The sequence below is a fragment of the Electrophorus electricus genome, chromosome 14 (genome assembly GCF_041902795.1).
Source record: "Electrophorus electricus isolate QZ-2024a chromosome 14, ASM4190279v1, whole genome shotgun sequence".
NCBI lineage: Eukaryota > Metazoa > Chordata > Actinopteri > Gymnotiformes > Gymnotidae > Electrophorus > Electrophorus electricus.
The window spans coordinates 13,140,433-13,163,700 of NC_137510.1; the positions used below are offsets into that span (position 1 = coordinate 13,140,433).

The 23,268-nt window shown below is 38.7% G+C and overlaps 1 protein-coding gene across 2 annotated transcripts; it reads right to left on the bottom strand.

The window, feature by feature from the left end:
• Positions 1-2: 2 nt before the first annotated feature.
• pi4kb (phosphatidylinositol 4-kinase, catalytic, beta) lies at positions 3-16,788 on the bottom strand. Of its 2 annotated transcripts, XM_027002299.3 has the most exons (12): positions 16,662-16,788; positions 13,149-14,197; positions 9,828-9,872; positions 6,588-6,815; positions 6,153-6,380; positions 5,961-6,070; positions 4,016-4,120; positions 3,813-3,936; positions 3,256-3,521; positions 2,751-2,883; positions 2,446-2,566; positions 3-1,955 (listed from the first exon to the last, which is right to left on the bottom strand). In XM_027002299.3, the coding sequence occupies exons 2-12, from the start codon at positions 14,175-14,177 to the stop codon at positions 1,774-1,776; spliced, it is 2,571 nt and encodes an 856-aa protein (XP_026858100.2). In that variant the 5' UTR covers positions 14,178-14,197; positions 16,662-16,788; the 3' UTR covers positions 3-1,773. The 2 variants fall into 2 exon arrangements, with proteins under 2 accessions (XP_026858100.2, XP_026858109.2); XM_027002308.3 differs by lacking the exon at positions 9,828-9,872.
• Positions 16,789-23,268: the final 6,480 nt, after the last annotated feature.

The following is a 23,268-nucleotide window of genomic DNA, read 5'->3' on the forward strand; positions in this document are numbered from 1 at the left end:
CATTAGCACTCAGTGTGTGAAACAGACATTTAATTTATTATACAAAGGAACATTCACAAGTTACGGGAGGTCATTCACATAATCGTAAGAGCTGGTCCGACTTACAAGTTACAAAGGAAGGAAAAAGATCTGACACAGAAAACTAGTATAAAATGGTAATGAAAGATATACATACTGGTAAATGGCTTACTCAAATATGTCCAAATAATTTGGAAGAACTGGGCTTCATCTAAAAAAGGTGAGCTAAAACTTACTAGAAAGGGGTCATACCTTCCTTCTGTTGTAATAAAAATTTAATTCTAAATCTGTGCATGTTCTGGTATGTAATTATCCAAAACTAGATATTAACAATGCATTGATTTCTTCCATTTATGTGTAGCCCTTGCTGTGTTTTGCTACCATCATTTGATCAGATCATATACACAACTGCCACTTTCACCCTATGTAGCAACATTTGAACCTCTGCTCTCAATTAAAATACAAGTGTTCAGTGGCTACATTACATATTAAAGCACAGCTCCCCATAATTCTGACAAGAGACCATGCACATTCTGTAAGTTTTAAATTTTTGTTATGGACATTTATACAGACTGGGGCATCTTGGAATGCCCAAAACAATTTGAAATTATCAACAGAATGAAATAAGAGTAAAAGCAAGTCAGACTTGTCATGTAAGAATGTAAGTAAGCATTTGTAAATAGGAAATAAATAGTGTTTTGACTCTTGGTCTTCCGTTTCACACTTTTAATACTTAAAATGGTTAGAATTGGACTTTTGGTAAATCTATGGATTTTTTTCATGCCCTAAACAGAATCCAATCAATTGTCACTACACATATTTAGGTTTGTATCCTTCCCATGCTTCTGTGCCTCAGCATGACAAATTATGAGTGACTATCTTGCAACTGATAAGAGGGGCTAAAAGTGTCTGGGAGATCAAAAAAAGCCAATATAAAGCTTTATTGAGCCAACTGGGACACCTTTTGAGAGGTCCAATTTTGGAAACTCTCAGTTAAAGCCCGACATCTTAACAATTATGTTCAGAGTTGTGAAAAGTGTGTGGTTCTCTCAATCTATAGCTAAAATAACACTGATCAGACCACACTGGAGAACCCACTTATGACTCTGTGCTGTTTACCCTCCATCTTCCCCTATCATTTATATTACAAAGCACACATCCCTCAAAACATTTCTTAGTTTGACCACTAGTCGGTTGTCTCAGCGGTGATTGCATTGTGTACATGTGAAAAACCGAACGCTGTTCACTCAAAGTAGAGATCATTAGTGATTACAGACACAAAAATTGCTCTGGAACACATGGGAATTTAAGACAGTAAGTACAGAGCACATGGATGAATACAAATAAATGAAAGAAACAAACAAATCAACAAAAAACAAACAAACAAAAACACTGAGCAGTTGAGCCTCAGCCTACTATTTCAAATGATGGATTAAGATACTGGACAAAAGAAGATTCCAAAAGGATATCCAGAGAAACACAATACTCCAAAAAGAAAAGGGGACAGGACTCAATTGAGAGAAGGCTACTGAGGAAAGAGTGAGGAAAAAAGACAAAGCAAAACTTCACAGCTGAAACCTCTTCAGTCAGAGTATAAATTCCATGATCAAAAGTCAGTCTGGCTTTACAAACATGCCAGGATGGCAGAGGGGCATGGCAGACAGTGGGCTTGGGAGGGGCCTCTGAGAGTGGTACAGTCTTTTCCAGTTCAAACATTACAGTCCATGACACGCTCTCCAGGATTCCCGCCTTCATTCACATGATGCCATTGGTGAGATACTGGAAGCCGTCGTACAGCTTGGTGGTGATAGAGCGCATGGAGCCATCCACCATCTGCTCAACCAGCACCTGCAGCTGTTCCTCCGTCAGGCTCATGTGGAATCGTTCCTTTAGGTTACGGATGGTGCTGGAGCCATGGAAGCAGGGCAGCTGAGAGCCTAGAGAACAGTTATAACAGTGCAACCATGATGTAGCCACTGCTACAGAGAATTTCACTAAGTGAGCTGAGGGAAATGGTACGGACTCCTATACCTATGCCATGCAAGATCAATACATAGTGTTCCCACTCTAAATCAATGTCTAATTCCCTGACATTCACTGACTAAAAAGCTGAATTTGACATGACCTATAATGAATGGAAAAACAGGCCCCCTTCGTTAAATTGGCAAGGAATTTTTATTTATATTTTTTACATTGTCAAGTAACCATAACGAGCACTCACACAATATGGAAAATGTGTGAAAATATAACATTTTAGTAAATTGCAATTACAATTTAGATGCTTGACACAGAAAAGATCAAATGTCTTGACTTTCCATGTCTGGAATAAATATTCCAGAAATTTCATGACTAGAGAGAACCCTGAATACAAAATGTTTTCAGTGATCATGCTGATCTCTGAGAAGGGTGCTTTTAAGTGGAAAGTACCTTGTTGCATGATCTCCACTATTTGGATGACTTTCTCCATGTGTTTGCGTGCAGCAATGAGGCCCTGAAGCATAAGCATCTTGTAATAGTTGAACATGTCTCCATCCTGACCTCCCATTACCTAGAAAAATAACAGTCTTAATATGCACCAAAATTTCATGAGGGGGTTGTCCTTTTGATACATGAGGCAATTCAAGGTGCTTAACAAATTAAATTATTAGACATTTGATTTAAATTGAAACAAGTAAATTATATATATATACATACACACATTATTTATACTGAAATAAATAAAATGGCATTACATCTACAAATTCATTGGTCAGTTTAAAGGCAGACGTCTCAAATCCCAAGTTTCGAGGAGAGCTTGACAAAATGAAACCAAAGTCAATATGAATAATATGGCCTTCAGAGTCAAGCAGGATGTTTCCATTGTGCCTGGAAAGCAGAAGAGAGTTACAATAACTAAGGACTGAAAAGGTGAACATATGTGTGTTCATTCAAATTACACATCTGTGGTACGAGGGGAAAAATATTTCATTAAAACTGAATGAGACCATTTATTAAATGCATATCACAACTGGCACCACTCTTAAGAAATAGTACAAACAGATGTAAAGCTTCTTTTTGTAGTTTAATCAACTGCAGTTTTTTTTTTTTTTTTTTTTTTAGTCATCTTTAGGAATTTTGAATATTAATGAATTTAGGCTTTTCTAGTTTTTCAATGACAAACTCCAAAGGTACAGAGAATAATGTCTAGTTTAAAGTTACAGTGAGAAAGCGTAAAGTGGCAGAGGCTACCCATCCCACCTGTCCTTAACCTGCAACAGGTAGCAGATAAGACAATATCCTGCACAACTCTGCACAAAGTTTCGCTGAGCAGTGAGGAAGGCCTCCGTAGTGTAGTTGCCGTGCTCCTGCAGGAAGTAGTCAAGCAGCGAGAGCTGGCTCTGCTTCTTTACTTGGTGAATGGACACAGCATTGACTACTGGCTCAATCATGCCACTGTCTGAGGAGATGACCAGGATCTTATAGGGCTTAATCCATAGTGGAACCCGCTCTTGCTCCCAGATAGACTGCAGGTGTGAAGAGAAAGAAGGTCATCATGAGATTTAAGTGATCTATCTCAGCTTCGAGTTGAAGGTTAAAAAAGTTAATCTATCTATATCCATGAAAGAGACTTAACAGCTTTCGTACAAAAATATTTGCCATTTTATATCCTATATCAGGAACATTTTTATAATCAAGCTGTTCAGTCTCTGAACTGACACAAATTATTCCAAATAGTGACACCACCTACAATGCCAATGTCATGAACTGGCATTTGAAATGTCTTTGAAACCAACTAATAAAAATAAGATGGTAACCTGAAGCTGTTTCAGCACTTGGAAGGCAAGGAGCTCCTGTCTTAGGTCATCACCACATTTCACTATGACTGAGAGAAGACGCCAATTAGGCAGGTGCCCATAGGGAGATGCTTCCCGGATTCGTCTGTAACAGCAGAGGGGAGAAGATTAGAACAGAATACTTCAACAAAAAGTAAGAGTGCAAGTGACTTTTCTTCACTTACCTAACCTTCTCCTGCCAGGGCTCTTTTAAGGCTACTGCTGAGGGATCCTCTGGGTCCTTCTTAAATGTGGTTGGCGTGTGGGCAAGCTGCTCTGACAGGCGCCGCCTAAATAAGTGCACACAAACCCAGATATGGTGAGGCGAAAGAGCTAATGACCCAGAGGAAGGCCAAGCTACATGTCACGACAGGAGATGGACAATAATGTGCTTACGCCCAGGTATGAATCCTCACATAACAGTAATACATGCTACAGAAGTGTTGATATCTTTGATTTTCAGTGCATCTTAAATGAAGACTATATCTACATTATGGGTGGGTGATATAGCAAAAATATGACCTTGATATTTTTTTCCCCACACTCATCGATATCGATATTTATCACAATATATAATATGATAATGTTGTCAGTTTGAAGAGTAACCTGATAATGGCTGAAGCCTAATTAAACCACGGGGTTCGTGGGTTAAACTTTAGTTTATTTCCAAAAATAGAATAGTAAAATGTAAACATTTAACTATGCATGCTTTATCTGATTTAACAAAACTTAATTTTAACAAAAAGTAATATTAGTTATGTACAGGTTTTACATCTCTTTAAATCTGTGTAAAAATAGAAATCTGTGTAAAAAAGTGCAAAATGTAAACACTGTAAACCAGTCATTATGCTACATCTGAGTTTGCTAAGCTATATCATTGAAACTGTGTTTGTTATATCCTTATACCTTTTTAATCACTTTTCACATCAATGGTTGCAAAATATAACAATTTATTGTTGTTTAGGCACCGACCTGACTAGTGCTGCTAAAATAAGGAAGGACCAACATAAAATAAGGAAGGACCGACTGTATTTTCAAGGTGTAGGTGTGACTGCTGTGGTCACTGGGATGGAAACTTTTCAGGTAATGAAAAAGATTTGTTGTGCTTCCCATACTAGTTTGCACTGACCAATGACATATTTTGCAATTAATCAATGTTTCACTGCTTTTCACATATCAAAACCACTTCCATATAACTGGTGTCATGGTAACTTTTTTTTCAACAATTTTCTCAGCTTTGGAAGATACCGCAAGTTCACTTTCTTGCATTTTCCTAGTTTTTAGAGCCTTCTTCAGCACCAATAGTTCATACAATGCTTTGCAGTACGAAATAGGCACATCATTTAATGTGCAAGCCAAAAGTGAATAACTGGTTGTTGTCATGTTTATTTCTGCTGTATGCTGTTGCATCTATCCTTTTTGAGTAAAAATGTCAAAAGCTTGTCATCATTATTGACATAAATTCATTGCGATCCTGATTCTAGATCATTTTATTGCCAAGCACCAATTTACACACTTCACCGGCTCTTGCTGGCCCACTGATTATCAATGTTTAAGCACCTACAAAAGGCACTGACTGAGAATGACCCCTCTTACTAATATCTTCAACATAGGTTTTGAATGACCGATTCAAAACCTATGCGGCAAAACTATCCAAAGAACTGAGAACGAGACTTGAATGTTTCTGTAGCAAATCACCCTCAAAGACAGCCAAAGAAAAACAAGTATGTTCTTGCATCACAATATTTCTTACAGTTCATTTAGTTTTACTACAGAACTGCAGCTCTCTCAACTTTAAGAAAAAAGTTCTCAATCATTCTGAGCTTGGGCATGAGAACATTAAAAATTAACTTTCAAAATCATGGAATCCAGTCAAGAAGAGCAAATATTTTAGATCTGTCTGTGGTGATAGCAAGCCAATTTAGAACACTTTTGGATGACCAATTCATGAATGAAAGTACATTCTTCAAGTAGCTTATTCTAAAACCATTTCATGCTGAATTTGCTACCTTATTTCTTTTTATAACTGATCTCCTGAAAATGGAACTGTTCTCTCAATGGATTTATCCCCAAACAGAAAAGCCTTAGATGTTAATGTGTTTAAGATTACCAAACACACAAAATACACACCTGATGTCACCAGCGGCGATAAAAATGGGTTCTTTGCTCTCCTGGCTGGTGATGCTATCAACTGAGAACTGGGATATGTTGTCACAGCTGTTAGTGTGGATCTCTGGCAGCTAAAGGGGTAAACAAAGTATGGGTGAATTTACAGTGAGAAAAGCATGCTCCCAAAGAAAGCCAACAGCTGTGCTCTGGTACCTCAACCTGTAGCTCGCCAATGTCATCCACGGACCAGGCCTCATCGTCGTTGTCGTAGTTGGGCACGGTGGAGAAACTGCTGGCTCGCTGGTCGGGCGTGATGCCGCAGTCTGGAAGATTCTCCACAGAGCGTGTGCTGCGGATCCGTGTCTCAGGAATCCTTACCGGAACACTCGACGTCTCAAAGTTCTCACAGTCCAGAACTTCCACATAAATTAGATATGGTGCCTGGAAATAGCAGAAAATTGGAGAAAGTTCTGAGATGTCTCCATTTCAAGGCTGCCTAATTAATGTCAGCTCACCAACTCCACATTATATTTACCAGTTTGTTAAAAGAAATAAAAACAATCCAGTGTGACACACAAACTCAAAACTTATTAAGAAGCTATGCTGCAACTGGCCTGTGTCTATTCATTTGATCACAGCCAAGTTCACCTTGTCTTTTGAGTTGAGCACAACGGCCTGTGTGTGGGGCACCCGCACCACATGGTGGTCGAAGGCAGCTGTAGGCAGCCAGACCCGAGCAGGCAGCTTGTGGTTGAGCAGGGAGAGCTCGGAGATAAGTCTCTGAGTCTTCTGCTCTTTGGTGGGCAGGGTGGCCAGCCTCTTCCCAATACCCATCAGAGACTTAATGAACTCCCGCTGAGGAGTCAGGCGGACAGGCTGACAGGAGGAGACGAGGACAGAAATCCCATAGATATGGGAGAAAAGAGGAGAAGAGAGAGAAATACAAATGTGAATACACAGATATTATTTCATATCTGTGGATTTATCAGTTGTAGTATCAAGAAGTTATAAATGGCCTACAGGTAATAAAAGTTATTTGTACTAGTGATGTCATTAATACTACTATAAACAAAAATGATGTAATAGGCTGAACTAAAAAAAAGTCTACATGCATGACAAAATCACACTGAAATCAAAGCAAAGCATGAGAGTTTAAACAAATGAATGGAAAAAGAGTGCTCTCTAGCAGCAGCAGCTGACCACAGGGTGGCATAGGTGAGACACAAATTAATAACATCACCTGAAATGAGAGGACAATTTACACAAACAAATAAGCCCATTCCACAATGGCAAATGTGGAGTAAGACTCTACAAACTCCTCCATCTGTGTTCTTCGCATGTTGAATCACCATGTTTATTTACCACTCCCAAGCCAACAGAGACAGATTGAAAAACGTGTAGAAGAGGTTGGAAAGACTAACCACCAAATAATTTGCAAAGATTCTGTCAAACCATAAACCTCTTTGGGTAAACAAGAGCATGTACACCATGCCCACAAAGAGAATTCCCTCTGATTAATTTAGCAAGTGAAATGCACACCCATTATTGTATGGTGATTAATTTACCATAATAAAAGATACAACATTCATAACAAAAGATAAATCCTCAATGTAATATCAATACATGTGTGATGAATGAACACACCTGACAAAAAAAAGCAGAGCTCACTTAATGAAAAAACCCCACAAGGAACAGATTCAGAACAGCCTAGCTACATCTTACCCCCCCTCCTAAAAAAGCATTCTATGCACAATCTGTAATTTAATATTCAATTGCTGATCATGGTGTCAGACTGAAAAAAATGCCCAGGTTTTCTATAGCTAAACTAAATGTTAAAGAGACTTAGAAACAAAGAAAAGAATGCCAAATAAAATGACTTGACGGCCAATAAATTCCTGATTTTATATATATATAAATAAAAATCAGTAGACATTGTGTTTCTATGCTGTTGTATATTACCAGCCATTACCACGCACTGAATTCACATGCAAAACAGCAATCTATCCTCCCATTTACCTAACCGACCCCACGATTTAGTGTCTTGCCCTGTGTTTAATGATCATTGAAATATAATGTGTAGTGACCTGTAGTTTAATCACAAGTTGCTTAATTTATTGTATAGCTTATGGTTGCACTGTTGTCTGTATTTGTCATATTTATTGACAATTTGCATTGTTTTTTTCCTGTCATGTCAAATATAGCATTGTGTCCTACAGGAAATCATTTTTTCCTTGCTGAACACCTTGCTGATTGTTTTGGACCATCAAAATTTTAATACCAACAGAAAATGGCATTTACACAGGCATTTTAATACTAATAGACACTGCATTAATGACATATTCATTTGCACTGCCAGTTGCTGCTATCGCAGCAATGAAGTAAAGAAGTATAAGGATAAAAACTAATCTACATTCTCTAAACTTTAGAACCCCATGAAATGAATGTTATGATTTAAACATCTACTGTTCTGAACATAAACTGGTTTCACCTACAATTTCAGGAGTACTTTGCTTGTAAAGCTGATGAAGGGCGTACTTTTTTATCCATCCATCCATACATACATATATGCAGGTCCATAGACAGACCACTCCAAAATGATCACTTTCTCTTTTTTTTCTATTTATTGGTATATGTTTGAGTAAAATACAATGTTTTAATCAATAAACTACTGACAACATTGCTCTGAAATACCAAATAAAAAAATTCATTATAATATTTATTTGCAGAAAATGACAACTGGCCAACTGGCACTATTTTCAGACCTCAAGTAAAGCAAAGAAAAAAGGTTCACATTCATTTTTAAACAACAAAATGATGTTTTAACCTGGGAAGGATTCAGAAATCAATATATGATAAAATAACCCAGATTTCTTGTGTCTTGGCATGCTCTCCACTAGTCTTTCACATTGTTCATTAAATGAGATTTGGTTCAGGTGATCTCTATCAGTGCCACATTACATAGAATAAGTTGTCTGTGTTGGAATTGAACAGGAATAAAATGACACACACACACACACACACACACACACAGTTTCCAAAAGAAACAGATCATTTCAGACAGAAGTCCTTCATCAGCTGTGCAAGCAAAGTACTTCTGAAGTTCTAGGAGATTAAACATAAGTTCCAAGAATGTAGATCAATTATTTTGCATTACATTTCATAATTTTGTTGTTGCCATAGTAACAACTGGCAATGAATGCCTTAAAATGCCTTGCCAAGATCATACCTTAATTTTGACGGTGTTCAAAAAAACAATAAGCAAACCTTCTTTTGGTTTCTCCAATGCATAGCTGATTACATCTTTTGCCAAAGATACAATAGACAACAACTGCGTTAATAAATTCATGGGTTTCACTGGAATTTATGGCCTCCTTCAATCTACTTTTACTTATTAATATTGGTGGCATTTATTTCTTTACCCGAGTAGTGCCTGTATCATCCAAACTGACTTCACAGTTAACAAACATTTAATTATGGGTTTTGCATATGCTAATGCTCCTTAAATGATCCATATTCAATAAATCAGAAATCTGAGCTTTTGCAACAAATTATGACATTATACCAGAAAGGAGAAACCCTTCTTGAATTGTCCCATTCACTGAGTAATGGGTAGCATCAAAGGGGAAAAGACAAAGAATTCAGGTTTCCAAGCATGTCAGGTCATAGACATAATTGACAGGCAGAAGTCACTGTGGAAAGGTCGGCTTTAATATCACAAGGTTCAGTACACCTCAGAACTTGTCACTTGAGATGACATGCTTGCAAATGTCAAAGCTTAAAAAGGCACACATCTGAAGGAATCTGGGAGTCCAACCCCAACTGCGAACAGAAACAGCCATCATCCCACAATGCACAGATAAGGATGTTATTAGACAGTGGTTCACTTACGGTACCAGCCTCTAACTTGAGACTGTCGGAGCTGGAGCTCATGTCCTGGGAAAAGGGGGATGGGTTATGGTACAAGAACAGGGGGGAGTGGTGAGGGGAGGGGGTAGCAAGACAAAACAAAAACAAACACACACACACACACACACACACACACACACACACACACACACACACACACACACACAAGGCTTGCAGTTATAAGATCCATTACCACTCCATGGTCCTGTTTATGACTCAGCATGCCTCAAAATTTGATGTTTACTCCTGGCTGCAGCCTGTGATTAATCCTCAGAGACATATGGGAGGGCCAGCAATCTTGCATCATGACCATGCTGAACAAGGCCAGGGATTGATAAATAAGTGCAGCACAGCACCCCTTAACCTCTCCTGTACACTCTCTGCACAGATACAGGCCACCTTCTAACATTTTCATTGCTTATTGGCAGTATGGAATTGATCTCATAAAGGAAATGTTTAAACATGAAAAAAACATTTAATGTCTGCCATTCTGAAATATGTACAGAATCATCACTTTATATTTTATCACACTGACAGTTAAATAACACAGAAAGGCAAAGTCTAATCTGCCCAATATTTGCCCTTGACAATTTCTGCAATCCTTACAGCTCATCCTTTCGCTACATATACCTCAGATCTGCTGATCATCTACTCTCTCACATGATACAAGTTGTTTCCAAACACATAGGACAGAAAAACTAGAGACAGGCAAAACAGCAGAAACAGAAGGATGCCTAGGCATGCTCAGCTTGTTTACAAAAGCATGTGGTTAGGCAGTGGCTGTTAGGCAAACAGAAGCAGAAGTCCAAACTCTTCCATATTAAGACTAATCACCATTCAGAAACCCACAGTCACCCTGGACTTTCATGGATCTTGTGGAAAAAACAACCTGCAACAACCACACCATGTTTGTTTCTCAGTGATAACTTTTATGATTCTCTTCTGGGAAAACCTGATTCCCAGGCGCTTGTGCTATACACAAAGGTTTGGGATCTGACACACTGAAATGCACTTCCTGAAGAACTAATTGTTCAGCCAATCACGTATACCTAAAATGACAGCGGCTGGAGCTATACAGAAAATGTTAGATAAGGCATTCCTCCTTGATAATGACTATGGCTGCTTCAAAACAATAAACTGAATACAACATTAGCAGTCCACTGAAAACATGAATTGGAACAGAAGGTTCAGTTTCAGAGGATTGCAAATTTCTTGCCATCTCTGAGATACTAAAAACATAAAACACTCTGCACTACAAAACAATGCTCGAACCAGGTGTGGCACCCCATTATGGTACACATTATAGTGTACGACATATTCTACTACATACATTTACCCAAAATATTCATCAAACTCAACAAATAAAATCAATATTTAACTTTTGGTAACTGAAAAGTGGATTCCAGGCATCATCTGAACTGCTTTATTGCCTAATATAAATCAATATAAAGCCCATAAGCATTACAGTCTGAAGCGTCTTTCTCGCAGGACACAGTTAATTCTCAGGAATCCAAAATGTATATTCACAAGGCTTCACTGATCCTTGGCCCATGTGTTACAGCTACAGGCTCTTAATATAAGTAGTGCTACCACTGATTCTATGGAAACTCAAACATGCAAATAAAAAAGGAGTTAGGGTCAAAGAGCATCCTATAGTGAGACAAATAATGAAAGGTAATAATCTTGACCAGTGATTGAATGCCAAATTTCACATCACAGTGAGATGCCTGTGAGAGAGGAGGGGTGGATCTGCTAAGGGTAAAAATAATAAGAAATATTAACAAACAAACAGACTATACAACCCACCTACACAAAATGGGAGGAGACTGATTAGTTGAACTTATATTCTGCTTAAAGCACAAAAGAATATGACTATGTGAAAGCTGTCTATTCTAATGTAGGTAAATAGAGACTATTAGGGATCTAATAGGGATCTGTTCAGGTAATACAAAACCCCATTCATTGTTTCTTTGTCAGGCAGGGCCTAAGTGACAAAGGTATTGTGGTCATTCTCTCATGCACTAAAATTTCTGTGTGGAATTTCTTTTTAAGGTCAGAAACAGGAAGAGATATTTCATGTCCAGCATTCTAGCCAATAGAAAATTGACTATGTTGGTGCCCTTCTGGTGTAATGTTACATTATCAGCACGGTGACTCATTATGCATGACAGAGGGACAGTACAGGTGGCATGTGGGGTATAACTGAGCTAATGGACGAGTGAGGTACACGACCCCAACAATGGTAGATGCCATGGACACATCTGATGTCATTCTACTCAGTGGTCCACAAAAGATCTGTTTTCAGAGTGGAAAGAAGTTTACTGGGCGAGGACCAACTGGCTTGTGCCTTATTCCTTTACCAGGATTAAAGTGTATTTATATGGCCATATGGCTCATAAAAAGGAGCACTCAGCACAAAATCAGCATCGCCTGGCATTAAATACACTGTAACTATGGTGTAAACTGACAATTCCTAGTCACTCAAGAAAAGCAAAGAATAAGAAATGTCATGTGTATACATTACAAAAAAGCAATATTTTATATTTTGTGCTACTGATATTTCTGTACTGCAAACATTTGACAGACTGAGGCCAGACAAGAGGTAATGAGATTAACATTCTGACCAGGGAATATAACTTCACAGCCCAGTTACTGCACAGAGCACTCCTTAACATGTGCCAAAATGTTACTCTTCATCAAGTAGACCTTCACTTTTATACACTTTTGAGACAAAAGAAGGCTGCGTGATATGGACAATACATCATATTGTTAATATATTGCTACATCTTGCAATAAAATCCTTAATATGATAGTTAAACACGATCAGATAATTTTTTAATGGTAATAAAACTTGTTAGTCTTGTCACAGAATTGAATTGATTCATCAAAACACTCATTATGAACTTGTGAGGTTGATGTTTACAGCGCATAAAAAGGTTTGGAATCTGTTATAGGGTGCATTCTGCAACCCACTCAGAAAACTGAAAACAATATTGCATAAACACATAACTAATGATATAGTGTGTGGGTTTGCAAGCTAATAGTTTGCAGTTGCATGTATATAGCCACATTTATTAGTGTGGCTTGCAAAGTTGACAGTATGCCATCATAAGATGACCAGAGCTAGAAAATATGCAGATTACAAACACATATGATATACCCCTAAATGAGCTCTGCAGCAGTGAAGATGATCAAAATGCACATCTCAGTGCACACAGTACTGGCAGTGAATAAGACAAAATAAAGCCTCTGCAATAACCAGCAATCAAACTCTCATACTCCAGCTATGACAGAGGTGCTCACCTCGTCCTGACTGCTTTCTACTTTGGGGTTGCTGGCTGTCCTCTTCAGGTTGCTGCTGAGACTGATCGTGACTGTGGCATCTGACTTGGAACGCTGGTGTGTGCGTTTGGAGGGTGAGAGGCCGTGCTCGCCCATTCCCTGCCCGTGGTGGCAGGGCGGGGGTGGCTGTAGGGCCTCCCTGCGTGCGCGCTGGCCAGCAGGCTTCAGCTCATCTGACAGGATAACCTTGCGCAGCTTGGTGCCACGCGAGTGCCGCTGCGTGGAGATGTGCATGTCAGAGGAGTAGGCCCCTAGTAGCCAGGCGCACTGCAGCGAAAAGTTGATGCTTTGCCGGCAGCGGTGAACCACGTAGGGCTTGATGGCATCACCCACATCCTCGTCCATGTGGATGTACATGTTAAGCAACTGGGGTAAGTAGAAGTCCACATCCTCATAGCGAAAGCTGAAGAGACGGTTGCCTATGTAAGCCTGTACCCCTGGCTCCTTTGAGTTGTACAGGTAGGAGATGGCCATGGAAATGTCAAACAGTTTGGATTCAAAAAGCCGCAGCAGCCATGATTGCTTAGAGGAGTTGTTGTTCTGGCGCCGGCGCGCACTCTTCACTGTGTCCGAGGGGGCCTCCTCCTCGCCAATCTTCTGAGATGTGCACAACCTCCTGCTATCTCTATCTGAGGAACCTATGTGCCCGGTTCCATTCACCAGCCCTGGCTTAGTGGTGACCAAAGTTGATTGGCCCTCACCTTTGAGGAGCTTGACCTTCTGCAGCACCTCCTGGCAAGCTTTCTTGGCTACTTCAGTATCTATGACCAGGCTCAATTCTCCCACACCCTCAGATATCACATCCAGTGGCGGGCTGGAGGTGGACAGGCCCTCACTGGCACTGGGGCTGGAACTGGTGAGAGGCCTTGGCCCAGAGGATGGAGAGGAGGGTAAGGAGAGAGACGAGGTAGTGGAGGTGGAGGAAGCTGACGGGCTCTTCTGCAGTTCCTCCTGTTGGGAAGAGGAAACCTCCAGCTCGGTGTCACCCATGGCCACATACACACAGGCCACTGCACAAAAGACAGAAACAGCATGAAAAAGAGGAGGACAGTGTTAAGATCAACAATACTATAACACTTACAGTTGGATTTTGTTGATGGACACATTCTGCACAGCTCTTGAGTAAATTCTCAGCTATTTTTCCTCACAAAACAGAGGCTGTCCACAAACAGATCTGCGTCTCAGATAGCAATTAAACTGAAGCACTTCCCAAGGACAATTTAACCCATAACCTTTAGCTAGACTGTCAATCCTTAGAGGCAGCTGATTATTGTTTAAAAGCAAGAGCCTTGTGCTATTTTAAACTGTGGTGAAGAACTGCAGATTTCACTGATCCATATTTAACTTGCCACCTGCAAAAAGCCTTATAAAGGGGTAGGAACAAAATGCTCTTTACAGAAATGAACTCTCTACAAAAATCAGACTAAGTGTTTATTTATTTAATTTTACTTGTTCATTGTTTTGTTGCAAAGCATTTATGGAGTGCAATTTCTATGGTATTACCCAAGCCTACATAGCAATTTTTTTCATAATTTGTAATAACTTACCCCACATGGTATGATTACAAACCCAAATGAAAAGAACTGTTGTTTAGCCTAAATTATAGTGAGGTACCAAGGACCACTTCTGAAAAGCTCTAAACTATTGTGTAGGTCTAATTTGTTTATTGAGGACTTTATAGGCCAACCACTTTTGATATGAAAACCTAATGTTTTTTTAAACATAAACTCATCCCTTGTCCCTTGATATCCTGAAAAGAGAAGTTCCATGCGATCTTAACTTTCATATGAATGTCTGTTACCATGACTGAGGAAGGACACTTTCCCTCAGCCACAGCTACATCCTATAGTCATCAACTTCTTCAGCCGGTTACACCATCAGAGGGCCAGCTTGAGATAAAGGGAGGAATCTATGCTTCAAGCTACACTGTAAGTGTGAACATAAAAGTGGATGGAGGAATTAAAATCTGCAGTAACGTTAACAAAAACAGTATAAAATAGTTAATTTTAAGCATCATATCCAAAGTTCCGCAAGCAATGTTCAAAACAAATCTGACAAGAATCAAAGGCCTGAGAACACATCAAAGTTTCAGACAGCAGCTGCTCAGGTTTGACAATTTTGGCAATGAAATCAACACTTCACAACAAAAAGTCATAAAAATGAAATTTTCCATTTAGCTGTAAGTGCCAGCACAAGCCCATTCTCTGAGTCCAATGGCAAACTCCTTCTATACATCTTGAAAAATTCAGTGAAGTCTGTGACATTAATTTGCACCAACTCATAAGATTCACCTTACCTAACACTAAGCTGCTGTGGTACCAAAAGCCTGTTTATTGGTGTTGCAACAAAGCAAACTTGCATCTCCGATTGCAATGGAAACAGCTTCAATTGGATCCAGTACTGACAGGCGACACCACTTCCACCTTGCTTAGCTAGCCACCCTTACTAAACAATGAACCGATGGAGCACAGCCTGCATCGTATTATCTTTCCTAGTCTAGCTAGCTAGAAAAGTTTCTGCTGATGGGCAACAATAACGCCTGTAGGGCAGGGTTATGACAATAGACCGAAATAACGTTATCCGTCTTTTGGCCTAGATTAAAACGATTTTGTAGATGTGACATATCTCTTATTAATAAATGTATTAGAACACGCATAGCTATCGAGCTAAAGTAGTTGCAGCTATGTCAGGACTATGAAATTTTCAATGCAGATAGCTTCCCGAGTTAACTTACCCTAGCTAAACGACACATCATAGATAGCTGTCTAACCTTTTGCTAGTTTACATGCAAATATTTTAATGCAGCTAAATCAGCGTTACGTTAACGAACATCCTTAATGTTTAATAACCTTAACTAGGTACATAGTGAACAAGTTACCTAATATTAAACATCATCCACATTATTCCAATACACAATTTCGCCACAACAGCTAACCCTGACACTGAACAAAATAAGTTAGCTAACGCTAGCTAGCTAGCAAACTAAAGTCCACAATTTGGCAGATAGCTAGGTTAGCTACCCAAGTAGCTAACGCTAGCTAACCTATCTTCCTAGCTAGCTAGGATTAGCACACTGATGATCGGGGTTCGCTAACCTAGCTAGCTAAGCATTAAACACTGCTAGTCGGTACGAATCACAGCTAACTAGCTGTAATTACCATGGATCGCGACAGTTGTTTCACGATTATAGCAAGTGCAAGTTCTAAGACGGATAGGTAGCTAGCCTAGCTAGGTAACGTACGATTAAATTATATTAGCTACCTAGCTAACTAAGGTTAGGTGGGTGGCGAAAGGGATTAAATAGCTGGAGAGCTAGCTAGCTAAGTTAGCTAACTAGCTAGCTCGCTCAGAGGCAAGACTGTCTGGTTAGCAAAGCAGCTACAAAGCTCTCATAAAATAAGTATCTATTTTTCGTCAGTAAATAGTAAAAGCCCAATTAACTGATAGACACCAACACCAATGAACTTATTTTACCTTATGTAAACTGGGTGATATGATTATTCCGTCTATCTCTGGTGTAACATCCCCATTAGGGAAAGGTACAATTCCCCGTCGGATGCCGAATAACCGGCTTGCTAGTTGACGTCCTAAGTGAGCTAGGCACACTTTCCCTACTCTCTCGAACTTGGTAAAGTCCATGCACAAACCCCTTTCGAATAGCAAATTATTTACTTATTTAAAGTAGCGGCCATAGTTAGAGAGTATAAATTTAGCCATAGTAAGATACAAGTTATTCTATATACAATATACTGTAGTTTTAAACAACATTTTTCTGAACAGAAAGTACTTTACCGCAGAAGAATGGACTTTTCCAAAAAGTAGCGACGAGGGGAAGTGAAAAGAAAGTGAATTTGGACCAGCGTTGTCCGTGTATGGGTCTGGTGTATGTGGCAGTAAAGGCTTGTAGTTTATAACCTTTTCATTAACGGTTATAATACCTCAAAATCTAAAGGTGGAATGACAAAGATGGAGAGAATAAAAGACATTGACACACTCAACACATTAACAACTATGAATAGGAAGAGAAGTTATGAGAAATGTTGAGAAAAGAGGTACGTTTTAAGTTGTTATTTGAAAGAGGAAAGTGAAGAGCAGAGACGGAGAAACTGAGGTAAAGTGTTCCATAATTTTGGGGACATAACACTAAAGGATCTGCCTCATACAAAGACCAATCTAAACTTGGGGATGGAAAGAAGACCTGAATCAGAGGACCAAAGTGTACTGGTGGGGCAGTATGACTGTAGGAGTTCAGCTAGGTAGGGAGGTGCAAGACCATGCAGAACTTTGAATGTAAGGAGGAGGATTTTAAACCGAATGCATTCAGGGATGGGGAGCCAGTGTAACTGATGTAGACTAGGAGTGATGTGGGCTGATTTCCTTATATGAAGGAGGATTCTGATGGCTGAGTTTTGGACATATTGAAGTGAGCAGATGGTTTTGTTTGGGATACCAACAAAGAGAGAGTTGCAGTAATCAAGACGGGAGGTGACGAAGGCATGATCCAGTGTCTCAGCGTCTTGTTTAGGGAACATGGCCCTAAGCCTAGCAATATTACGGAGGTGAAAAAGGGCATTTTTGACCAGTGACTCGATGTAGGGTTCAAAAGAGAGTGAGGAGTCAAAAAGCACATAAAGATTCCTAACTGTGGATGAGGAACTGATCAAGAGACCATCTAGATTTAATTTAAAATTGGAGAAATTTGAGATTTTGGACTTTGCACCAATAAGTTGATATTCTGTTTTATCAGAGTTTCGTTTTAAGAAGTTTATGCTCATCCACTGTTTGAAATCTTGGATATAAGAGAGTAAAACAGGAGGTGGTAGGGTAGTGTTAGTAATATAACTCTGAGTGTCATCCACATAACAGTGGAAATGAAGACCATGCCTGCGAATAATCTGACCAGGGGTAGCAAATAGATAATGAACAGGAGAGGGCCAAGGACTGATCCCTGGGGAACACCTTGAGTGATGGTATCAGTGTGTTATTTGTGTTTACGTAAAACAACAAAATGTATTCTATTTGAAATATAGGATGAGAACCATGAGTATGAGCATGTTATGGTTAATTGTGTCAAATGCGGCACTTAAATCTAGAAGGAGGAGAATACCCAGGTCACCAGAATTAGTAGAGAGAAGAAGATCATTGAGAACTTGTAAAAGGGCTGTCTCAGTGCTGTGCATGGGATGGAAACCAGATTGGGAAGGTTAAGTGTTTAGTATTTAAAGGCATACAATCTTGCCCTTAGGCTTTGGTCCTATCCTTTTGGGAACACCTTGGATACAATACATTTAAATGTGTATGCAAATGATGGAAGAAATGAAACATGATGGAATTAGAGAGTAAAAGAAAGCAGACCTTAAACATAGGGCTGATTGTTTGGACAGCACAGGTAACGTTCTTTCTGTTAAATTTGTTTCATCTGCATCACCTGAAAGGTCTATTTGGAAATTTTGATTTAACTGATAGTAGCAGCAGTAACTTCAAAGCTTGTACAATAGTAACACTAGAGAATGACCCTGGCTTGTTTTCCCCTTTCTTAATCAGTAATGCCATGGTATATCAAGTTTTACAAACAAAGGAAAAGTTCTTATCTGTTAGTGAAAGGGTCTAAAGTCATACTTAATGTATAATTGCCTCTTTTGGCCTGGTCAGTTACTAATGAAAATAAGACAAAGCTGGAGACAGTGGCTATTCCAAATGTATACACAGGATGTCAAACATAATCGGCCAAAACATTAGGGTTTCAAATATGGTTGCGTTCACTTACTTCATAATAGCTACTAAGAACCCACTGCCTTGCCAGTTCTTCTCAGGGGTCATCAGGTAAGCATGTCTCTTCACTGGTGTTCCCTGATTTACACCCACATACATCAGATTATTTTGGGGTGGCAAAGCTATATCAGAATGAAAATCTGTTTGCAGACATTCATCATAGAAACAGAATACTATACTGATCATCTATGCCTAAAGATAATTAAAAAAAAACCCCAGCAAGAACAGTGATGACAAAAGTAGCTTCTTAATATTCTACTGGTATAAAAAGCTAAAATCATACAAAAGTAAGATAACATATGTTTAGGATTTCTCTGTAAAATAAAACTGTCAAAATGTCTATGACAGGAGCACTCATAGATAATTGTTAGAATTTCCTACAATGGGACTCCCTTTTCTGTACAGGACAGTCTTTTTTATCCAGCCATATTAAAGTTCTGTCCTCTATAATGTTATTCTCTCTATTTTTAGATAATTGAAAGGCTATGTCAAATATGGTCTGAGCTAGTATCAGATGGCTGTCTCATTTTTGATACTGCATATTTTATCAAGTCTGAACATGTTGCACTTGCTATATCATACATATTTCATCTTAAACATCTGCTTAGCCATCTATATATACTCATGTATCTCTGTATAAAGTGTGTGTGCTTCTCAGCATCTCTAACTCAGAGTCAGTTATACTGAGATACATGCTTCAGGGCCCTGAGGAAGGACAACCAGATAGGGCGAGGAATATGGTGGGACTAGCAGGACAAGTTCAAGAAAATAGGGTATTTTTCCTTACAATAATTAAAATCAAACAGTAACATAGTAAAAACATAAAAAAACAGGAAAAAAATTCTCTTAACCTAAATGACCAAATATTTTAGATGGAGGCCTTGAGTAGTGTCTATGCACTCAGTTGAAAAACAATGTAACCCCCCCCCCCCCCCCCCCATACCTTTAAGAATATAGCACACACCCTTATGGTACTTATTACCATTCACTTAGTACCATTCACAAACCCATATGGCCACAGCTTGTCTATTTCGTTCAGAAACACAGCAACTGAGGAATTCTGGCTAAAGTCCTTTTTTTTTTCAATGAAAAGGGAATGAAAATATGTGGTGTTGAACATAGACAGATGTATGAACAGATAATTACCAGAAAAAAGTAGAATTCACAAATTATGGTTACATACCAGAAGATCATACTATTTTATGAACTTGATATGATCAGAATTATTAATGAGTTTAAGAGATTCAGTGGTATAATTAATGTCAACCACCAAAACGTTGAAATTATGGGAAATACTCCTCCAAACAGTTTTTAGTCATGTAGCTATGACAGAGACCTAGAGAATTAAAAAAAAAAAAACTTCCAAAATGGGGGTCAGCACTTGACATTCCATAAAACATCAACAAGTCAGTAGATCAGTGCTGCTGCATCAAGAACTGCAGATCTTTTTATTAATAATGCAATTGATCAAACCCACTGCCCATGACTCTCTAAAATGACATTTCTGAATGTTTTTGGGTGTTTTGTATTTTGTTTGGTTTAATAATTTGGCTAAATAGAGAAGTGCCACGTTTTGAATGACTGTGCGCTTGCAGCTTGCCAATGTTACATACTTTTGTGTTGTGCATAGTGTACATGACCTAAGGTCAGTAACTGATGTTTGTCTACTTAATACATAGCCTACTAGTTAAATATCAGTGTATGTTGCTAGAGTTAAATGTTTATTAGCCTATAATACATGGTGTGGTATTGAAAGTTCACTACTCATCTCAGATTTACCAGTAGCATTTCTATGTATAGTGTTCATAATTAAAACCTGTTCATAACTGAAACAATTCTTTACATGAATTTGTTTGCTGATATTAGTTATTAAGTGGTAGGCTAATATGCTAAGCTAATGCAAACCAACGCTAAATAATTAATGTTTTGTTCTTTCTTCTATTATTTCAGACCACAACAGACTCAACTATCACTACCTTGTATTAAAATCATATGATCTTTCAAGCATAGTACATTTCCATGTTTACCACGCAAACATCTGCCTTATTACTGACGCTGGATTATTTACGATATTATCATTATGTGTATTATAATTTTTTTAAATATTGCGTTTATCCGCATATATTGGTATATCACAACACTCCTAGGTTATAATAGTGGTCTTCAACCAATCAATCTTTCAGGTTAATTTTCTAAGCCGTTATTATATTTCGATAGCTAGCTAGCTGCATCCCTTGGCATAATCGCTTATTAGCTATTACCCATATCCCAACTACAGTGTGTTTTCTCTTTCTCTCTCTTCCAGCTTTATTCAGAAAACAAAATGTCTGAGAGGTCTTTGAAAAAGAAATATTCCTTTCACCCAGAGTGGGAGAATGAAGGTTTTTTAAAATATATATATTATTAATATATATTTTGTGAAGTGGCCTGCACAGTATTTTTCTTCTTTACTCAAATGATATATTATCAGTAAGGGTGTGATTGTCTTCATACCTCTGTTTTTCATTGTTTATTGCGCACAGGCATTTTCCTGCAAATTTATTTGAAAATTGAGGTCACTGTACCGCCGGATTTGCCTGCCGACTAAAGGTTAATGCAGAACACTTACTGAAGGAAATGTGGATAATAACTTGGCAAGTCTTTATTTTTAATTAACAGTTAATGTTTTTATTTGCCACTTTATTCAATAACGTAGCAAGCAAAATATAACAATGTGAAGGCTAATGTATGTTAATTTTATGAAATTTAGTTAAGCTACAAATGATTTTTTATAACGTTACGATACACTGGCATGTTTGAAATTGCCAATAGTCATTGATTAATATGTAAGAAATGTACACGATTCTGTTATAAATACGTCTTTATGGCGTCCTCTAATTTAACCAGAGAATTGTATTAGCCACTATTTAAACACGGCACGGATTCCGAGGCTCTAACAGCCTTCCCACCTTTCAGGTTCAGACAAGCAAACCCGTGCTTTTGCGATCCGATTTCCAGCCTGCGCTGTACTGACTAACTGGGCAGTTACGTTTCACACCGAGGCTGTCAATCAATCCTCTGGTCTCCACGCCCACACAGCAGAATGGTAAAAGACAACGAAGAAAAACGAAAATTCAAAATACTCCTTTAAATGTCGTTTCAGGGGAAAATGGAAGGTAACTGGAAAATATATAATTATTGGCGGAAATATTTGCTTTTCCCCGATTAAAAAAAAACAATAACAACCGTTCAGGGCCTTTAAGGACCAAACTGCGTGATAGCGTATGGAAAGTGTAGCTTTGCCCAAAAGAGGTAAGTAATGTGGAGCACCATCGCTAAAGAATCGAAATCTTTTACCAGATCGCTAGAACAAAGGGGGTGAGGGGAAATATAACCCACTGAAGCTTTACGTGTTGTACAAAACCGTTCCCAGGTGGAGAAGAGGAAATAGCGGTTGCTGCTGACTCCTTATTTATCCATACACATACTTCAAAAACAAAGATGAAATAAGATATGAGAAAATTGCCTCTTGCAGTTACAACTGTATCACTGCACGTTTCACGTAGCCTAAATGAAGGCTTACACGTTTTTGCTACATTTTTGAACATTTATGCTGGTAGATTTGTTCACGTTTCTAAAGAGAATCTTATTCCTAAAAAAGTTGGTAACTGCCGCTTTACAGTGTGTGTTTACGTGAATGGGCTTTAATAGAAGGTGCCAAGTCACCTATGGATCGATGTTATTTATTGCCATTAGCCTAACTTTGTCCAAATAGCCTTGCTTTGCGAGTTAGGTTTTCCAATCAGGATGTTTCTCTTTCCCCTTATATATTTATGCTCTTCTCCATCACAGGACAGGTCCATAGAAGGGTATTAAACCAGCAGCAGGGCCTGGTATCTGCATCTTTGTTAGGAGGAACAGGAGGAGCACTGCCAGAGCCTTACAAAGTGACCTCCAGTAGGCTACTGGTGTGTATGTTACTGAGCAGAATGCTGTTTTAGCATTATGGCAGTCCACACCCCTTGGGGGCCTGTAAGGCCACCCAATGGAACAGATCCTTTCTCATGTTTCAGGTTATTGCATAATATCTATGCAGCTTTCTTGGTCCAGGTAGATTACACTATCAAAGTCAAAGATAGTGTAGGTACTACACCAGTTTGGTAAATGTTATTCAAACAGTCCACATGAATTGTGTACAATCCTGGATTTGACTACACCTACAGTGGACTCTGTGAGCAACAGCAGTTTTTTGTGAGGTTAAAAGTACCAAACATCTTTCATTTAAGAGTTCTTACATATATAATTTGTGAGCCATGTAAGAATCTTCATG

Coding starts and splice junctions, on each gene's coding strand:
- pi4kb (XM_027002299.3), bottom strand. CDS start 14,177: ATGGGTGACACCGAGCTGGAGGTTTCCTCTTCCCAACAGGAGGAACTG. Junction 9,873..13,148: donor TAGAAAGCAGTCAGGACGAG/GTGAGCACCTCT, acceptor CCCTTTTCCCAG/GACATGAGCTCCAGCTCCGA. Junction 3,937..4,015: donor CCCTGGCAGGAGAAGGTTAG/GTAAGTGAAGAA, acceptor CTGCTGTTACAG/ACGAATCCGGGAAGCATCTC.